Raw genomic sequence first — 20,425 nt, 5'->3', positions numbered from 1 at the left:
AAAAAAAAAAAAAAAAAAAAAAAAAAAAAAAAAAAAAAAGTTTGAGACAAGAGAGTTTCGTCTGTTGGATACAAAAACAGCTACTCTGCTATAACAAGCCGAGAAGCCTTACCAGCAGCACATGATGAACAAGCTCGGGCAGGGCAACAAGAGAGAAAATAGTCTGTTTTGGATTCTGTTAAAAATGAGAACACCACGTATTATAAATAAGTACAAACAAAGTGATAAAAACAACATCATTATTTGTATTAAAACAATAATTACATCTTCTCTTATGTTCTTACCTTATTCCTCTAATGGAAGAGGCTGTAAAATTCCATTCATGAATTTGTTTCTGCAGGTATCAAGGACAAAAGTCAGTGGTTTGATGTTTTCCATGCAAAGAATCATTTTTGCTTTCATTCTATGGTCAATTGCTTCTGCTATTTTTTACTTTCAATAGAATTTAGCAGTTAAAGCAAGATATTTCGCATAACTTGGAACACCAGAAACATTTTCTAACCTATTGTAAAAATTCATTTGTATCTCTTATCCAGTTTAGAACAAATGATCTAAATATGAAATAGAAACAACAGGCATACAGTACATACACAGTGAGCAGCCTTTCATCTTCTGTCAACGTATCAGGAAAACTCTAAGATGAGTTTGGGAACAGCCCACCCAACTTGAATGACCCACAAAAATGTTTGGAGAGGCAAGAATGTGGCAGACACCAGTCAGTGTTCACCAATCTTCATTTCTTTTTCTCCCTGGGCACATAACTAGACTACATTTCCCAGCCTCCTGTGCAGTTAGGTGGGGTCATTCGATGGAGTTCTGACCAATGGGATGTGAACAAGAGTGATGTGCTCCACCTGTGGGCTTGGCTCATTAGAAACCTCCACAGCAATCCTCTCCTCTACATTCTCTTTCCCCATCCACTACCAGATGGAATGCGGACCCTGCCAACCTGGACATGACATGAGACATAGATGAACTTTTATCATCATAGATAAACTGATATTTGGGGGTTGTTTGTTTTAGCGTCTAGTCTACCATGACTAATACAAAGACTAACTGGGATTTCAATCTGTACAAGATGCACTTAAAAAATACATATATAACTCTGTCCTCTCCCTCCACCACCATCCCTTGCCCTTAAACTATGAACAAAGCTAAGCCTCACAAGGAGTGTCTGAATTCCCAGTTTTAGAAGAGCCATAGGCTACAATACCAATACATTACAACAACAGAGAATAATTTTAAATAAGCAAATACATTAGGTTAGCCTGAGGAATGCCATAAATGACCAGCTAAGCCTCCCAGAGAAGTGTGAGAGCCAGATAACTGAGCGTATGGCTCAGAACAGCCACAAGCGATCGGGTGACAAGTTTCCTGCCATCCTGGAGCAATGACAACAGGCACAGTTGGGAGGATCGTTCCCAATGGGAGAGGATCCATCCAGACATGTTGATGAAACACCTATTATGCACTAGGCAACATACCAGCAGGGACATGGCAGAGAATGACAAAACCCCTGCCCTCATGGGGCTTACAATCGAGTGAGGGAAGATAGGTAATAAATCAAATAGTAAGTGAAGAGCATGGTGGAGGGTGAAAAGTGCTATGAACACAAATAACACAGCAAAGAGCATTAGGTGGGGCAGGAAGTCATGAGTTTTCAAGCAGAAAGCTAAAGGGGGTGAGGGAGTGAGCCATGCAGGTAACTGGGGGACCAGTTCCAGGCAGAGGAAACAGCAAGTGCAAAAGGCCCTGAGGCAGCAGTGTGCTTTGCATGTTTGGGGACCAGCAAGGAGGGGAGTGAGATGGGAGTGGAGTGAGTGAAGGGGGAGTGGGAGAGAAGGTTAGGGAGATCATGCAGGCCTTTGGAGGCCATCATCAGGACTTTAAGCCTCCCCTCTGTGTGAGAATCACTGAGAGCTGTGAAAGATGCAAGTGGATGAAAACATGAAAGCTATCACATCAGACCCATCTTTATAGAAAGACTGAGTATATTTCAGAGGAGGGATGTGTTCCAAGTCACTGAAAGAGGGTAGTGGTGGAGAACAGGAGTCTGCTTTGGATTCAGGTACAGAAATATCAATGAGGGCAGATTCGAGAGAGCCTGAAAGAGGCTGTATGTATATAGAAAGCTCAACCACACAACTTTTCAAGTAGGTTTACTCTAGGGTACCTTTAGGGAACTTCTCGATTTGGGAGGAAGCTTTACTGGTTAAGAAGTAAACCACACGGAGGGACTTCCCTGGCAGTCCAGTGGTTAAGACTCTGCACTTCCACTGCAGGGGGCACGGGTTTGATCCTTGGTCAGGGAACTAAGATCCTACATGCTGTGTGGTGAGGCCAAAAAAATTAAATCTAAAAAAATTTTTTAAAAAAGAAGTAAACCACACGGAGCTCCCCTCCGCTTTCCCTTTACATCATAATCAATAGGGATTGGGTGGGGGGTTCCTGCTTCATAGGTCCTACAGACATACAAATATAGAAGTCGTGCATGGGCTTGCAGAGAAGCTGGGGAGACACTTTGGAAAACGGATAAATAAGCGATAGGATGTACTTTGCACATGATGCAGACAACTGGGTAGCGAACAGACATTCAATGGAAGGACAGAAGGCGGGAAAGGGTGGTTAGAGATACCTCTGCAAAAGTTAGGACTTGGGTAATTGGAAGAACGAATTCCAGGGAGGGAGAAGGATGAGAACAGAAGTGCAGACGTGAACTCCTGCAGGGCCAGCTCAGGGGACTGTGAGATGACAGATGAAGGTCTGGCTGGGGCTGAGGGTCGGGGAGCAAGAGGAGAAGGAGGGAGGAGAAGGAGGACAGGGTTATATAGGGGCTCGATACTTAATAAAAGACTTTGAGTTTTATCTGCAAAGTCACAGGATCCAATAATGATTGGGGAATATCAAGAGGGCCACTACAAGTGTTTTTTAAATCATTACTAAACTTTTAAGCTGAAATTCGGCATGCATTCAGAAAAGGCTACAGTAATCATCTCAATCAATTTCCACAAAATGAAAAGCCACTGTAACCAGCATCTAAACCAAGAGACAGAACGTTAGCAGCAGCCCAGAAGATTCGCTCAGATCCCCTGTTCCCAGCCACTCCTGTCGACCCAAAGGCAACTGCTATTCTGACGTGTCCCACTGTGGAGAGTGTTGCCTGTTCTGGAATATTATACAAATGGAACCGCGAAGTCTGTGCTCTCCTGTGTCTGCAAGGGGAGTTTTTCATGAGCTATCTGGTGGTGTCCGGGCGGGTCAATCAGGAAAGCTGTGACTGTTCTCCTCCTGTCCCGAGCCTCCTGTAAGGCAGCATTCTAATCTTTCCTGAGAGGGGATATTTCACCAAATCACGATGAGGAAACAGATTCAAGATTTTAGCTTTCCACAGTGCCAGAAGCCCCCAGTAACAGTGCATTGGAAGCAGAGCCGGGGTGGGCTCTGGAGAAATGGGCCGGGAAGTCAGAGGGAGGGGACTCCTTCAGGATCCCCTAGGTGCTGACTCAGCCTCTGCCCTCCTACCCCCAGGATGCAGACTTTCAGGGAGGGGGGATTTTTGTGTTAAAAACATAGACTTTTTTTTTTGGTTGTTGTTAAAAGCATAGACTTTTTGTGTGAGATGTTCCAGTCGCTAATATAAGCATAAAAGGCACCTCCCAAAGAGCTTTCCAAAACCAGCAGCCCTACCCGTATGGATAGCAATGGTGGCCACAGTGCACCTGTTGGTGACTCTGGGGCCCACGAGAAGCTGAGGGAGAAACACTGCATTTGCGCCTGCTCTGTGCAGCCTCTCCGCATCGCTGTGCTGGGCGAGCTCGCACCAGCTTGGGAGGCCAGTTGTGCACGTCTCTTCCTAACCCTGTGCTCGGTGACCTGATGTTGCTTGCGTGAAACTGGCCATGACGGGAGTATTTACACCACAGAAATCAGTAAACACTACATATCGGCCCTCTGCTCCCATATCCCCTGGAGAGCTGGTGGTTAAACACTGACCAGCGTACGTTTCTGAATCCCCGGCTGATGAAGCAGACCTTAATCTAATGTTACAGCGGCGCTGTCTGCAGGTGAACGTGTGCCTGTGTGATTGCTTCCCACCACCACAGCACACCGGGAAGAACTGCAAGTCTGTGCAGAGAAGTTATCATTTCACTCCAGGCTAATCTGCTTGCTTCCACAACCTGCAGAATTTTTAAAATGTAAATGAAGGCAAAAGCAAAGCCTTCCTCTCAAAGAAAAAAAGGCAATTTATATTTCTCTCAGACACTTGCTCTGACAACTACCAAGCACTGTGCAAAACATTTCCTCAGTCAAGGAAAACTAGCATTTGCTGCTTATAGAGTTCTTTCTATTTCTTATTACAGACTACATACACAAAGTAACACATTTACAACTAGTGAGATACTATATGTACCAATGGAAATTCCCATTAAAGACCTGCAACCATTATAGATTTGTAGAATTCCATGAGAACAAAACCATTTTGCTCTAAAAGTATGAAGAGTCACTTTAATAGGATTAGTTTTTTCCACAACTACTTGTCAAAATATGAGGTGTTCACACCAGTCAGAACGGCCATCATCAAAAAATCTACAAACAATAAATGCTGGAGAGGGTGTGGAGAAAAGGGAACCCTCTTGCACTGTTGGTGGGAATGTAAATTGATACAGCCACTATGGAGAACAGTATGGAGGTTCCTTATAAAACTAAAAACAGAACTACCATACGACCCAGCAATCCCACTCCTGGGCATATACCCTGAGAAAACCATAATTCAAAAAAACACATGCACCCCAATGTTCACTGCAGCACTATTTACAATAGCCAGGACATGGAAGCAACCTAAATGTCCATCAACAGAGGAATAGATAAAGAAGATTTGGTACATATATACAATGGAATATTACTCAGTCGTAAAATGAACAAAATAATGCCATTTGCAGCAACACGGATGGACGTAGAGATTGTCATACTGAGTGAAGTAAGTCAGACACAGAAAGACAAATATATGATATCGCTTACATGTGGAATCTAAAAAAAAAAAGGCTACAAATGAACTTATCTACAAAACAGAAATAGAGTTACAGATGTAAAAAATAAACTTATGGTTACCGGGGGGTAACGGGGGGAGGGATAAATTGGGAGATTGGGATTGACACATACCCACTACTATATATAAAATGGATAACTAATAAGGACCTACTATATAGCACAGGGAACTCTACTCAATACTTTATAATGGCCTATATGGGAAAAGAATCTAAAAAAGAGTGGATATATGTATAACAGATTCACTTTGCTGTACACTTGAAACTAACACAACATTGTAAATCAACTATACCCCAATAAAAATTAAAAAACGATGGGGCTTCCCTGGTGGCGCAGTGGTTGAGAGTCTGCCTGCCAATGCAGGGAACACGGGTTCGAGCCCTGGTCTGGGAAGATCCCACATGCCGCGGAGCAACTGGGCCCTTGAGCCACAACTACTGAGCCTGCGCATCTGGAGCCTGTGCTCCGCAACAAGAGAGGCCGAGATAGTGAGAGGCCCGCGCACCGCGATGAGGAGTGGCCCCCACTCACCGCAACTAGAGAAAGCCCTCGCGCAGAAACGAAGAACCAACACAGCCAAAAAAAATAAATAAATTTATAAAAAAAAAAGAAATATGAAAAAATTGAGGTGACATAGATCAATTTAAAAAAATTTAAAAATGAGGTGTTTTGTTACATCTATCAATGGAATAGTGAGGTTACAGAATAGAATTTTGAAAATTCTCTTGCGTCACAGTGGCATCAATGACACAAAAAATGTAAGCAAGGTTGGCCTCTACTACAAGAATCCCAACACTGAGGACAGGGTGCTTCATGGCAGTGGTACCTGGAGGGGGGAACATAAGTAGGGCTTTGGGGGGTGGGGGCCTGCTAATGTTCCCTTCCCTGGGTTGCACTGGTTACTTACGCGTGTTCACTTGATAAAAAATCCATCAAACTGTACATTTATGAGTTATGCACTTTTCTGTGTGTGTTATACTTAAAAGGTTAAAAAAGAAACCAAAGAGGCAAATTTAATAGAAGATACATGCATTCTTCAAATGAGATATATCTGTATGAACACCATGTATGTATCTTATTCTAGCTCCTTCTCTTTTGCTCAAATATTTAAAGCACACAGTGCAGGAAAAATACCCCAGCACATTACGGCAGCTCATCTTCACTAATGGCTATTGACTCTCTTATCAATGAGGAGAAGGTTGCTTCGCTGTTAAATATTAGGCAAGGTTACTGGCTTACATTTGTGTTATAGACTTAACGTTTGTGTCTCCACAAATTCTATGTTGGAGCCCTAACCCCCAGTGTGATGGTATTTGGAGATGGTGGCCTTTGACAGGTGATTAGGTCACCAGGGTGGAGCCCTCGTGATGGGATTAGTACCCTATATAAGAAGAGACAGGAGAGAGTTCTCTCTCTCTCTTTCCATTATGTGAGAAGAGGGCAAGAAGACCACCATCTGCAAACCAGGAAGAGGGTTCTCACCAGAACCTGACCATGCAGGCACCCTGATCTCAGACTTTCCAGCCTCCAGGACTGCGAGAAATAAATTTCTGTTGTTTGAGCCAGGGGTCCCCAAACCCTGGGCTGCAGACCAGTACCGGTCTGTGGACCAGTACCGGTCTGCGGCCTGTTAGGAATCCAGCTGCACAGCAGGAGATGAGCCGAGAGTGGGCGAGTGGGCAGGCGAGTGGGCGGGCGAGTGACCGAAGCTTCATCTGCCGCTCCCCATCGCTCACATTACCGCCTGAATCATCCCCCCCGCCCCCCAGGTCTGTGGAAAAACTGTCTTCCACAAAACCGGTCCCTGGTGCCAAAAAGGTTGGGGACCACTGGTTTAAGCCACGCAGTCTGTGGTGTTCTGTTACAGCAGCTCAAGCAGACTAAGGCAACTGGAAATATCATTCATGACTATATATTTTTCATATGTACCTTTATCGAAGTATAACTGATATAGAAAGAACTGCACCTATTTAATGTGCATAATTTGATGAGTTTGGACCTATGCCAGCACTTGTGATACCATCACCACAATCAAGGTACTAGATATATCCAACACCTCCCAAAGTGTCCTTGTGTCCCTTGGGTTTTGTTTTTATTTGTGTGTGTGGTAAGAACAAATATGGTATTTACCCTCTTAACAAATGTGAAGTGCACAATCCCATATTGTTAACTACAGGCACTGTGCTGTACAGCAGCTCTCTATGACCTATTTACCTAGCATAACTGAAACTTTATACCCATTGAACAATGGAAAGTTGTTGTATCATGACTATTTCTGATAAAGATTTTTTTTTTTTTTTTGCTGTACGCGGGCTTCTCACTGTTGCGGCCCCGCCCGCTGCGGAGCACAGGCTCCGGACGCGCAGGCTCAGCGGCCATGGTTCATGGGCCCAGCCGCTCCGCTGCATCCCGGACCGGGGCACGAACCCATGTCCCCTGCATCGGTAGGCGGACTCTCTACCACCGCGCCACCAGGGAAGCCCTCTGATAAAGATTTTCCAATATGATTCTAAGCCTCTCCTTATTCTCTGATGTTGTATTTTATTTTTGAAGATATTGCTTATTTTTACCTGATTAAGACATAATTGCTCACTCTCGTTTCCAGGGGGAAAAAAATCCTTCTTTGCCAAGTTGATGGCAGAACTCTCCCCACACTCCATGAAAACACAGACATAGCAAATAGATCTAATGTACTTGTCAAAGGTGCTACCTATTTTTATTACTACAAAATATTTTATTAAAGAAAAAATCTGATGAAGTACTTTAGACAAGTACAGATGAAAATATAGCTGTTACCACAAAACGTGAGGCCTGGCCCAGCATTTGCGTAATATCTTTAATGGGCAAAGAAAATGTTTCCACTCCTATATTGCTGGTGTGGGTATAAATTAGAATGGTACGAATTTGACAGTAGCTATCAAATTTTAAACATATGTAGTCTTGAAGCCAGCAGGTCCAATTCTGGGACTCTTTGCTCCTGAAACATCTACACGCACGTGGTATGGTGTAACCACCAGGATGTGCACTGGCGTATTTACCATCAGCTAGAATGCAAAACTGAAACCTAAATGTGCATTAGCAGGACAGTGGTAAAATAAATTATGGCTCATCCATACCCAGAAATGCACCACCATGATATGGGAATATAGGGAACATCACATTTTAAAAATCGGGTGGATCAGTGTGTGCTATGTGAAAAACTGTCCACGATGTATGGATCGTTTAAAAAGAGTAAGTTGCAAAATAACAAATCTCACCATATGATCTCACGTTAATGAAAATGCTTCTTCCCCCTATACATATGTATATTATATATACAAGGGATACATGTATACACACATTATACATATATAACTGAGCTTAGAGAAAGGTATAGATGGACATCCATCAAATCATTGGTGATGGGAATACATACCAAGTTTGGGGGATTTGGAGGGACTTGCACTTTATTCCTTATCCACTTCCTTCATGGTTTAACTCATTTTTTTCCACAAGTTTATATTCATTCGTATATAAACACATATATACACACACACACGTGTATATACACATATGTATATACACACATAGCTATACATATAATACAAATATATATATTTGGAAAACCCTGCTTCCTTTCCTCCATCTGTGATTACACTCTCTCATATAGTCCTGTAACTCAGAAGTTAGGCATGGGTGCCTGTTCTTTCAAGTACTACAATATAGTTGACTCTCCTACTTCAAAACTGAATTTTTCATTAAATAATACAGAATAAAGAGAGAGCTGTTTATGATTGTTTTCTTACCATTTCCATGGGTGAGACGTGCCACAGAGAAACTGTCCTCTCCTCAGGCTTCACTGTTTATAGAGACATACGAAGGCTGGAAGACTTTGGTTGGTTCCATCACCAGACCTAAAAGAACAGATTTCTGTAATGCGTGGGAACATGCCACATAGGTTATCTTGCCCAGTGAGGACGTGGGAAGCTCTGGACTCCGCAGATCCTCTACGTGTACCTACTATGCAGCAACCCTGCTCTAGGACCGGTGGATACGGCGGCCCACAATCCCTTCCCTATGGGAGGTCTATGTTCTGATGGGGCAGATAGTATAACTAACAGATAAGGATATGCAGTAAGGTAATATACAGACCTCTGAAGAAAAAAAGGCAGAATAATGGTGAGGAAGGGGTGGGGGACACTTCTTTAGACAGAGGGGCCAAGAAAGGCTTGCCTGAGGACGTCACAGAGAAGAAAGAGGAAGGCTACACTTTTAGAGAGAAATTAGGAAGTAAACTTGAGGATCCACAGGTAGGTACCCAAGTCTGCAAAAAATGCAAGAGGATGAAGAGTGAGGTGACAGTCCATCAGTCATATTTTATTTTGCTGGGGGAGAGGGAGGGAAGGAAGGAAGGAGAGAAGGACGGAGAGATGAAGAGGAACGGGGTGAAAAAGGGGGAGAGAGAGAGAGGGAGAATGAATTTCCAAAGCAAATAAAGCAACATGTTTATTGCTAAGCTGGGTAGAGATAACATGAGGGTCTGTTCCATTATTTTTTTGTACCTTTCAGTAGGTTTGAAATATTTCATAATTCACAGAAGATTTAAAAATGTATTGCCCAGGCACAAAATCATTATCATAATCATTTCAAACAACATAATCTTTTATTCAATGTTTCATGAAATTCTGAACACTGAATGTTCACAAAATCTTATGACATAAACACGAAACACAATTATCTGAAGTTCAGTTTCTGGGATGCTTAGATGTCTTACTCATGACTCCTTATAAGATGATCATAAAATTGAAACAAAAACTCAATGAAAAGCTAAAAGCGATTTTGCTTTTCAATGACGTTTTAAAAAGTAATTAGTGGCATTGGAGGCAAACCAAAGCTCAACAGGAAACAGCTGTGAATTCGAAAATTTTACTATTAGTGTTGCATTGTTGTGGAACCAAGTTTCTCCTCCTCAGCACTATGCACATTTTGGGCTGGATAATTTTGTGTTGGGGGCAGGAGACTGTCCTGTGCATTGTGGGAGGTTTAGTGGCATCCTTGGCCTCCACCCCACTAGATGCCAGTAGCAACACCTTTCCCACAGTTGTGACAACCAAAATGTCTCCAGACGTTGCCAAACGGCCTCTGGGGGACAAAAATCACTCCTAGTTGAGAACCACTATTTTAGAGGATATAGCCAGCTTTTTCTAGTGAGTTGATCTCTCGCTGGCTGATTCTACGTAAGACTGATGGATCTCTTAACATTTTCAATTACTCTAAGGGTTTCTTCCTTTCAGAGTATTCAATAATTAGATAGTACCAACCCCAGTTTCTTTTTTTTAATCTTAAAAAAATGGATTTAGCATCTCTTACTGGAAATCTGAGTCCATTAGTAACTTCATTTGTTGCCTCAAAAATTATATCTAACCAGAAGTTCAGCCGTTCTTGCCTGGGTGAATGTTCAATAATGGGTTTCTTGAAGCGCTGAATTAATAACAAGTTCTGAACGAATGATCGCAGGTACCTGGAAAAATCATGAGCACCAATAAATTAATTCCCAAAGAAACGGAATTCAATTCTACTTCCTTTAAAAGAAGTTTCCCAAAAGCCTTATTTCTTAAATTCATAGTGTGTAGCAAGTGCTTCTTAATAATTTGCCAGCCACATACTTAATTAAAAGAAACCCAAAGGGGGCAAAATAAGCTTGTCCAACAAACATACAACAAGGCTTTTACGAACATTGGGCTAAACCTCAGTTTTGGTACATTGTGTTCAAAGCATAGAGACTGGCAAGCATTTGCTATCTTAATTAACAAGAGCAAGTGGTTTGAAGTTCAAAGCAACTGCAAAATGAAAAAATTTCAAACTCAGTGTCTTCTTTTCTAACTACCCTTTTTATTTTGAGGTAATTATAGATCTACATAGTTATAAGAAACAATACAGCGAGATCCCACGTGCCCTTGGTTTATCGCAATGGTAACATCATGTAAAATTCTAGAATAATATCACAATCAGGATACTGACATTGATACAGTCAAGAGAGAAAATACTTCCATCCACAAGGATCCCTCAGGTTTCCCTTCTATAGCTACACCAACTTCCTTCCCATCCCCATCCCCTCTTTGACCTCTGGCAATCACTAATATTAAACTCAATGTACTTTCTTTTTAAAAAAATTAGATCTGACCTGGTAGATTTTGAATTTATAAGGTCTTCAATCTCACCACACCTTTACTATCTTTAGGCAAACTGAACTCTTTGAAAACACAGTTGCCAGGCAGTGGTGGTCACATCCTCTCTGGTAGTGAATGGGGTTGGTGGGGAGGTGTTTCTGCTGATAGTATCAGAGTATTATTTTGCCCTTTGAGGATAAGGTCTGGAGCTATCCTGGGAAGGCAGATCAGCTAGGCTCTGACTGACTTGCTTGGGTACTGTGTAGTAAAGGATTAATTCAGCAGGACTGGGTTGTCCAAGTATACATTCCAAAGAAAGGTCTGGCCCTTGAGTGGCTTCTGAGAGATCACTTCTAAGCCCTTGGGATATCCTGCCTGATAAGAGTCTCTGTCTACCTGGGGCCTTGCGCCAGGCCAGCTAGTTTACGCTAACAGTATGATTCATGGTGGGGACCCTGGGCCATGCTGTATCAGTGTGATCTCCAGAGAGGCTGGGGACTCAGTGACTAAGGTCGGCTACATGGGTGCTTCATGCCTACATAACTGACCCCCAATAAAAACCCTGGACACCAAGGCTTGGTGAACTTCCCTGGGTGACAATAATTTGTACATGTTGTCATATATCATTGCTGGGAGAATTAAGCACTGTCCATGACTCCACTGGGAGAGGACAACTGGAAGCTTATGCCTGGTCTCTCCTGAGTTCTGCCCTATGTGCCTTTTGCCTCTGCTGCTTTTAATCTATATACTCTCACTGCAATAAACCATAACCATGAGTAGAACAGCTTTTCTGAGTTCTGTGAGTTCTTCTAGCAAATCGTGAACCTCAGGGTGGTCTTGAACCCACAACAATAGGTACCAACACTGTAAGACACTCCAGGTTCTGATGTAATAGGAATGTATTCAAGCCTCAGGTATCCTCTCCAGAGTCAGCTCTGTCTGGCTCAGATGCAACAATGCACCTTAAAATTAGAATTCTGCAAACAGCAGCCACTCCAGGAGGGCTGGAAGCTCAGCCTGCCTCTGTGTTCTCTCAGCCTCAGAAAACTTTCAAGAGGTTAATAGGGTTTTGGGGTCAAATTTATGTCCTCCAGATGGGAAAGAAATACAGTCAAACTAGATAGGAATGCTGAGATTCCTACCCCTGAGAGTCCAGATTGGCCCACTGAGCTGAGAAATAGAAGGGGACAGACGAATACGGATCGTTAAAAGTAAAAAATCTTAAATTATGTAAGTAATCCAGATGCATTTTATACAAATCAGAAAATAAGAGTTAAAAAAGCAGGTTACAGGGGCTTCCCTGGTGGCGCAGCGGTTGAGAGTCTGCCTGCCGATGCGGGGGATGCGGGTTCGGGCCCTGGTCTGGGAGGATCCCGCATGCCGTGGAGCGGCTGGGCCCGTGAGCCATGGCCGCTGGGCCTGCGCGTCCGGAGCCTGTGCTCCGCAACAAGCGAGTCCGCGATAGTGAGAGGCCCGCGCGCCGCGATGAAGAGTGGCCCCCGCTTGCCGCAACTAGAGAAAGCCCTCGCACAGAAACGAAGACCCAACACAGCCAAAAAATAAATTAATCAATTAAAAAAAAAAAAAAAAAAAAAAAGCAGGTTACAAACTTCTTAATCTGCTACCTCCCTGAGACAGCCACTGTCAATATGTTGGAGCAAATCCATGACTCATCATTTTTTCATTATACAAATATCTACTGAGAATCTATTACAAAACTATAGCAATCAATAATATAACCACAACTCTAATGGAGCTTAACGTCTATTGGGAAGTCAGCTATTGCCCAACCCTCCCAGACCCTCCTCTGAGTCACATATGAAACAGAGGTTTTTAATTAAAATGAGTCCATATAAAGCAGTAGCTCTCAAAGTGTGGTCCCCAGACTAAGGTCAGCTTGTAATTTCTAAATGCAAATTCTCAGGCCCCACCCTAGACCCTTTGAACCAGAAATCTGAAGGGTTAGGCCCAGCAATCTGTGTTTTAATCAACACAGGTGGTTCTGATAATGTCCAAGTCTGAGCACTGATATAGAAAAATATACCCTGCCTCTGGCTTTTCTTATTCAATGATAAACCATGAACACATTTCCATGTCTCCAAGTATTCCTTCTTGTACATTTTAATGGCTGTATAATGTGCTAACCTAGGGCCACTGCTGGGCCACCATTTTCTCGACCATATCTATAATTGGTGTTTCAGTTCCAGTTTTCATTTGTGATGAAAATCATTTTCTTGGTGTACTTTTAGCTTTACTATCTGCTTTCTCACAAATGCACAATATGTACTGATACCCAAGAACGTTCTGCTCTTGAGGACCTATGTGGTCTGAAAAGATTAATAGGGCTGAGAGTTTTGTCTTGGAGACAGCATGTAGGGATACATTGTGTGTGTGGGTGTCTGTCTGTCTGTCTTTCCCTCCCGTCACATAAAACCAAGCAAGGCCTCAAGAGTTGCTCTTTCTGCCCTAACTTTGCTTTAATGAAGAAGTCAGAAGGAAAAACGTAGCAATTGTTATTACTTTTGGCATTCACACCTTTTCCTCCTGGGGGAAACCTTTCAGAACAAGATCAGATATTGACATGGGTGATGAAAACACATAGACCTGACTCACCAGACTGGAGGTTTCAGTTTGAACAACCTCTCTGCTGCCTGGACAGCTTTCCCAACATCACTGGCCAACATGCTGACGTTGAAGAAATGACCCACATCCCAGTAATCGTTCATTTTCTCCAAGCTCCCTTTTCTTCCCAACAAACTGTTCAGCCGGACACCTTAAGAATTTGAATTTTAGATAAAGTTATGAAAAGTCTTCCTAGTTTCCACCATATTATGGAAGCCTTTAGAGGAGAAAATGGGCATTTTATTTGGGCTACTGCCTCAGGGGTGCTATCATACAGTAACTGTTCCTTTTGAAATATAATGTTGGTCATTTGGACATAATTTTTAATGCTGAACTTGTGTTACCAAAGCATATCAACATCTGCAGTCATAAACAGCTTTACCTATTTTCCTTAGCTCCATGGAAGTTTCAAATTGCTGTCCAGCAACTATCAGCAAAACTGCAAGGTTGATTCCTGAATAAAGAGATGGCTGGAGCTCAAACCCTTTGCAATACCTGTAATTACAGAACCATCAAATTCCTATTATATCATTTTATTATGGTAGAGGGAAAAAGTGCAAATACTAGCACAAACCAACCTTCTCATGAAAATTTTTACTACTCTAATTTATTGTTTCACAGCTCTCCTCCAGCCGGCCATGTTTACTAACAGCCACATGTAGCAGTCAGATAGCTTCTTAAAAATGTCATAATAGGGACTTCCCTGGTGGTCTAGTGGGTAAGACTCCACGCTCCCAATGCAGGGGGCCCGGGTGTGATCCCTGGTTGGGGAACTAGATCCCGCATGCTGCAACTAAGAAGCCCGCATCCCGCAACTAAAGATCTGGCATGCCGCAACGAAGATACAGCACAGCCAAAATAAATAAATACATACATAAATATTTTTTAAAATGTCATAATAGCAACACAGAAACTAACACTAGAGAGTTTTAAAATCTTTCCTCAGAGGGTTTAGAGTTTTAAAATAAAAGCCATGATCATCGTATAAAGTAAGGAAACTATATTAAAGGGTACAAAAGAAATTTAAAACCTATTATAATTCTACTCCCAAAAGTAGAACACAATTTGACGTCCACGTATCATTTTTAAAGTTATACTCCATTTGCGCATTGAGTATTTTTTATTTCATGGAAATCACAACAGGTACAGGCTTTTTCTCTGCAGGCAGTCTGTTTGCTTATATCATGAAATGGAATTATTTTTTCATGTATGAAGCAGTACTGCCAAAATCCTGGATTGCAAAGAGCAGTGGCATATAAAGTGAGAGAAGGGGGCTTCCCTGATGGCGCAATGGTTAAGAATCCACCAGCCAATACAGAGGACACAGGTTCGAGCCCTGGTCTGGGAAGATCCCACATGCCACAAAGCAACTAAGCCCGTGCGCCACAACTACTGAGCCTGTGCTCTAGAGGCCGTGAGCCACAACTACTGAAGCCCGCGCACCACAACTACTGAAGCCCACGTGCCTAGAACCCATTCTCTGAAACAAGAGAAGCCACCGCAATGAGAAGCCCGCGCACCGCAACGAAGAGTAGCCCCCGCTTGCCACAACTAGAGAAAGCCCGTGTGCAACGAAGACCCAATGCAGCCAAAAATAAAATAAAATAAATTTATTAAAAAAATAATAAAGTGAGAGAAGGGGCAGGGATCTATTACATTAGGATAAAAAACAAGATCCAAAACTGTGAATACCATTTTTATACCAAAAGGTTAACCATGCCATTTTTAATTCTCTTATTTATTCTTTTTTCTACGCATAAAAATTTTCTTTCTCTTCCACGAGTGAGTATGGACATCATGATCAGGAAAAAAAGAATTTGATCAATGAAGTAATGATGTAAAAATTTCTTTTTGTACACCAGGTCTGATTTTATCAGTCGTGTGACAACGAGAGGATCAAACGCCAACAAAACATAAAATTGTGGAAGGGAGAACTTATCAGTTAAATCTGACCATAAATGATAAACTCAATTAAAATCTGATTTTATGAGCTTTGGGGCATGATACAAGTACCCTCAGAGGGACTAGAGGATATCAAGAAAGTCATTGCAACCCTAGTCAACAGAATTCCAATAAAATTGAAACCTCTCCCCCACTCCCCTGGGTATGTCTTGGGGATTTTAAATTCCATATCCTACTGTATTTGATTTTTCTTTTACTATGAAAAGTTATCTGGGAAGAGGGCAGAGAGGGTGACTTCTCTGTGCTTCTTATTCACAAATGAAACAGGCCCAGCTTGGGGACAGACAAGTCTTGAACTCAGAGTCGGGACTGCAGTCCCAGGTTTGTGTCTGACCAGCCCCGTGACCTTGAACCAGCCCCTGCCTCTCTGAGCTGCATGTTGCACATCTCTGAGAGCAAGGTGACCCTCACGGTCTCACCGGAGCCATCATGCCCTGACCAGAAGACTCCGCTTTATCTGCTCCTGTATCCACTGCCACGACCTTCTCAAGTGCATGCAAAAGGCTCCTCTGACTTCCTTGAAGGAGCCACTGGCAGTAATTTCCTGACCTGGAGGTTCAATTCTTGGCCACGACGCTGGGAACACAGCTTCCTATTTTGGCTGTACCAAACTTTAATTTCCCTTCCTTTCCCTTCCCTTCAACACCCTGAGTGATTTCTCTTGAGCATACAGTGCACGGGTGCTACTGGGGATTAACTAAGAGTAAAACAAGGTCCCCGCCCTCTAAGAACCTATACCATGATGGAAGTGATAATATCTACACACAATTAGTGAAAATACTAATTTTTCATGAGTGTGGTAACCTAAAACCACACAAACCCAAGTCTAGAGGGACTCACAGAAGACAGAGAGGCTTGAGATGTGGCATGAAGATGGACAGAATTGTAACAATAGTGATTTAGAAAGGGAACCCCAGGCACAGAAAATGGCAGGAGAAGAGATGGGAGTTTGGGGAGCTCCTAAGGAACTTCAGTTTACTTGGACATATATCAGATAGTGGGAAACAGGGCTAGGGGCAGGTTGGAGAAAGTCTGCAAAGCGCCTAGAATGGGGATCTAAGAGTTTGAAGTTTTATTTAATAAGGAGTGGAGAGCCATTTTGGATCTTTGAGCTTTAGGAAGAGTAAGCTGTTAATCTATGAAGGACAGATTTTAGAGACACCAAGCAGAGAGCCTACTTGGGATACCGTTAGAACATTCCTGGCAAGAGACTAAAAAAAAAAAAAAAAATGGCGCCGATTTGGGGTGGTGGTGATGGGAAAGGATGGGTAGGGAGTGAGGGAAGGCTCACAGAAGGACTGGAATTGGGAACTGACTGTATGTGGAGATAAGTGAGTGAAAGTTATCAAACATTAACCAAAAGTGTATGCTTAGAAGGCTAAAGAATGGTTGTAAGAAAGCAAGACAATGGAAGCCATCCCTTGTGGAGAGGAGGAAAGGACTTCAGCCTTAGACATGTTGAGTCTTAAATACCAGCACCATCTTGAGGTAGAACAGGTGGGCAAAGAGAGGGGTGATGTGGGGCCAAAGCTTAGGACAGAGGGTGGACTGGAGATCAACTCAGGTTCCAAGGTGTGGGAGTGACTGGGATCACCAGGGGAAAGTAGAGATGGAGAGAAGAGGGAAGAGGACAAAGTCCAACGTGTATGGAAGGAAAACAAAGACGAGGCGGGAGAGGGGGAGAGGAAGCAGTTAGAATTAAATGAGAATTAAATGAAATGAATTAAATGCAGCAGCGATACCAGGAGCTCTGGTGATGGAAAGGGATGGTGTAGGCTGCTGGCTCTACCTTTACGATATATCCAGGTTCTGACACCTCATCATTTTCATCACTACTACCCTGGTTCAAGTCCCCATCAGCTCTTCTCTGAATTTCTGCAGTAGTCTCCTAACTGTTCCCTGCTTCTGCCCTCACCCATGTGATAGATTATTTAATAACCACAAAGCCCTCCCATCCCACTATGCACACGCATTTGCCATGTCTCCCACCCACAGGCTGGAGTCTATTTCTCCACCCCTTTGAATCTGGGCTGACCATGTGATTCGCTCTGACCAAGAACATGTGGCAGAACTGACCTTGTGTGAGTTCCTGAGCCTTCAGAGGCTTTCTGGCTTCCACATCCACTCTCTGAGAATGCTGCCCACCAGGTAAGAAAGCTGGTCTACCAGGATTAGAACTACCCGTTAGAGAATGGAGGCTCACCACCAACAGCCAGCACCAGCTGTCAAGTGTGTATGAGGCCATTTTAGACCTTCCAGCCCTGCTGATTCTCCAGATGACTACAACTTTAGGAGTGAGCACAGCACTTACAGAGTGGAACCACCAGAGGAACTGCCTGGGCAATCCACAGAATCATGAGAGATCATAAATCATTGTTTTAAGCCACTAAGTTTTGGAGATGCTTGGGGTTTTTTTTTTTTGGTTTGTTTCTTTGGCCAAGCTGTGTGGCTTGCAGGATCTTAGTTACCCGACCAGGGACTGAACCCGGGGCTTCGGTAGTGAGAGTGCAGAGTCCTAACCACTGGACCGCCAGGGAATTCCCAGGAGATGCTTGTTATGCAGCAAATGATAGCTGACACACCCCCTAAAATGTATTCATAACAGTGAGAGTACTCTGGTTAAAATGCATGTCAGATCTTGTCACTCCTCTGCTCGGAATATTCCAGCACTGTATCATCTCACCCAGAGTAAAAGGGTCTTCTGCTCTCCCATTTCCTGCCACTCTCCCCCTTGCTCCTGCCTCACCATCCTTGGGCATGCTCAGCATGCTTCCTCCTCAGGGTTTTTGCCCTTGTTATCCCCTCCTCGTGGAACACAGTTATCTGCAAGGCTCATTCCCTCATCACCTCTACATCTTTATTCACCTTCACTGACCATCCTATATAAAACTGTAGACAACTCCCAGTCCTCCTTTCCCTCGTCCCTGATTAACTTTTCCCCCTCACCATCAGCTGACATCCTACATATTTTACTGTATTTGTTTGTCTGACTTTCCTTACCAGCAATGCAAGGTCCATGAGGGCATGGATTCGTATCTCCTGTGTCTTTATCCCCACCATCTAGAAAGTTTCTGGCATGCAGTAAACCCTCAATAAACATTTGTTAAATAAATGAATGAATAAGTAATGAACGGCTCACTGAGAAGATAATGCTACGACGATGGTGGAACAAGGTTCTGGAAGGAGTAGCTGGGAAGGAGTGTGCTGAGCCTCCTCGCCCCGATAAATGAGTGAACTTGTGGAAAGAATGTCACCAGTAGAAAAGCCTGTTTCTAACAGTTTCCTTTTGGAAAAAGGAATCTGGAAATTCCCAGACCACATTTATGGCATTTTTTTCACTGCCAGCAAACAGGCAGACACACATATGTAGGGAAAAGACCTGGATCCTTAGCCTGTGCAATTCTATTCTTTGCAAAGAGGCACACGCTACTGACTAGGGCTGAGGGTTTACCACTCAATGGCGTTGTCTCAGCTGGCATCATCTTTGCAGTCCGAATCCAAGAAGATGTCCTTGTATATCCTCCCGCAGAGGCAGAACATGTCGGGGGCCGGGTGGTCACAGCTCTGCAGAACCTGGAGCATGACCTGCAGAGCCTTCTCACGATCGCCTGTGCTGTTTCTTCTGAAAGATTCATGTGATAAGATGACAAATGTCTGAATCAAGACACGGGAGTATATATGCATTCACTCTGTGAAAGGCTGGTGCTTTAGCAGGAAAAAAATCTAAATAATATTTCACTTTTCATATTTAAATGAAAGAACTGCTTAAGAGCCACACCAGTAAGTCTCATTCAATCATACTCTGTCCTACCTGATCCTTCCTCTTTAAATTAGACCTAGACTGTATATAAAAGCATATGCAGACCAATGTATTTGGAAAGACAGAAAAAAAATAATACGGCAGCCTCCTGTCATATGGCAGCCTCCTTACTCTCCTGGATGGGAGAGTAAGGATTTCAGAAGCTAAGCCTGAATCATGAGGATGAGACAGTTTGACACAAGATTCTTTTGGAAAAGCGGCAGGTCCCCAAATTCAGAAAGACAAGATGAATTTAGAAATGTATCCTGGCATTTCTTGACCTGAAATGCCTTGTCATCTTCAAACGGGGAAGGACTCTAGTAATTCCTGTTATACCCATCGGAATACAAAATTATTTATATATTCATAAATCACAGTCTTCTTTATTATTCCATTATATGGTAAAATTTTCATTTTATATACAGGAAATGGATTCCTTAGACAGTTGTTAAAAGAATTTTTTGCCACAAAATAACTTGAGTTTGCGGCTGTGAAATATTAACAGTGTTCCTGTGAAGGTTTGGAAGCACAGGTCCATCAGAAGTGAGGACTGATTAAATCAACTATGGCTAATGATATTCATATTCATATTATAATATAAAATATTAAATATTATAAAAAGAAATGAAACAACATCTATGTAATACTGCTGTGGAGAGATCTCCAGAATATCCTGTTAAGACAAGAAAGCAAGACGTTGAAAACTGTGCACAGAATGCTACCTTTTTATTAAGAAAAGGGGGGGATGTGAATAAACATATGCATCTGCTTTCATTCTTTCAAAATGGAAGATAAAACAAAAGGTAACAAAAATGGCTACTGATAGGTGGAGGGAAAAAACATGATG

The 20,425-nt window shown here is 42.8% G+C and overlaps 2 protein-coding genes across 5 annotated transcripts in view; both read right to left on the bottom strand.

Moving 5' to 3' along the window:
* The window catches only part of MAP3K15 (mitogen-activated protein kinase kinase kinase 15), a 47,409-nt gene extending 38,467 nt beyond the window's left edge, over positions 1-8,942 (bottom strand). The window contains 2 exon segments of the mRNA XM_027096181.1: positions 285-334; positions 8,832-8,942. Coding sequence (XP_026951982.1) covers positions 285-334; positions 8,832-8,840 — 59 coding nt within the window. The 5' untranslated portion in view covers positions 8,841-8,942.
* Positions 8,943-10,399: 1,457 nt separating this feature from the next.
* LOC113614550 (mitogen-activated protein kinase kinase kinase 15-like) overlaps positions 10,400-20,425 on the bottom strand; it is a 99,020-nt gene continuing 88,994 nt past the window's right edge. For 3 of the 4 annotated variants that reach the window (XM_027096176.1, XM_027096177.1, XM_027096180.1), the window contains 2 exons: positions 13,809-13,968; positions 10,400-10,546 (listed from right to left, as the gene is read on the bottom strand). The gene's annotated coding sequence lies outside the window, so the exon portion shown is untranslated. The remainder of the gene's footprint in view (positions 10,547-13,808; positions 13,969-20,425) is intronic. The other variant, XM_027096179.1, reaches the window with a different exon arrangement.

The sequence above is a fragment of the Aethalodelphis obliquidens genome, unplaced genomic scaffold (genome assembly GCF_003676395.1).
Source record: "Aethalodelphis obliquidens isolate GAN/ISIS:26980383/991018 unplaced genomic scaffold, ASM367639v1 scaffold99, whole genome shotgun sequence".
NCBI lineage: Eukaryota > Metazoa > Chordata > Mammalia > Artiodactyla > Delphinidae > Aethalodelphis > Aethalodelphis obliquidens.
This window is presented reverse-complemented; position numbering and strand designations above follow the sequence as displayed.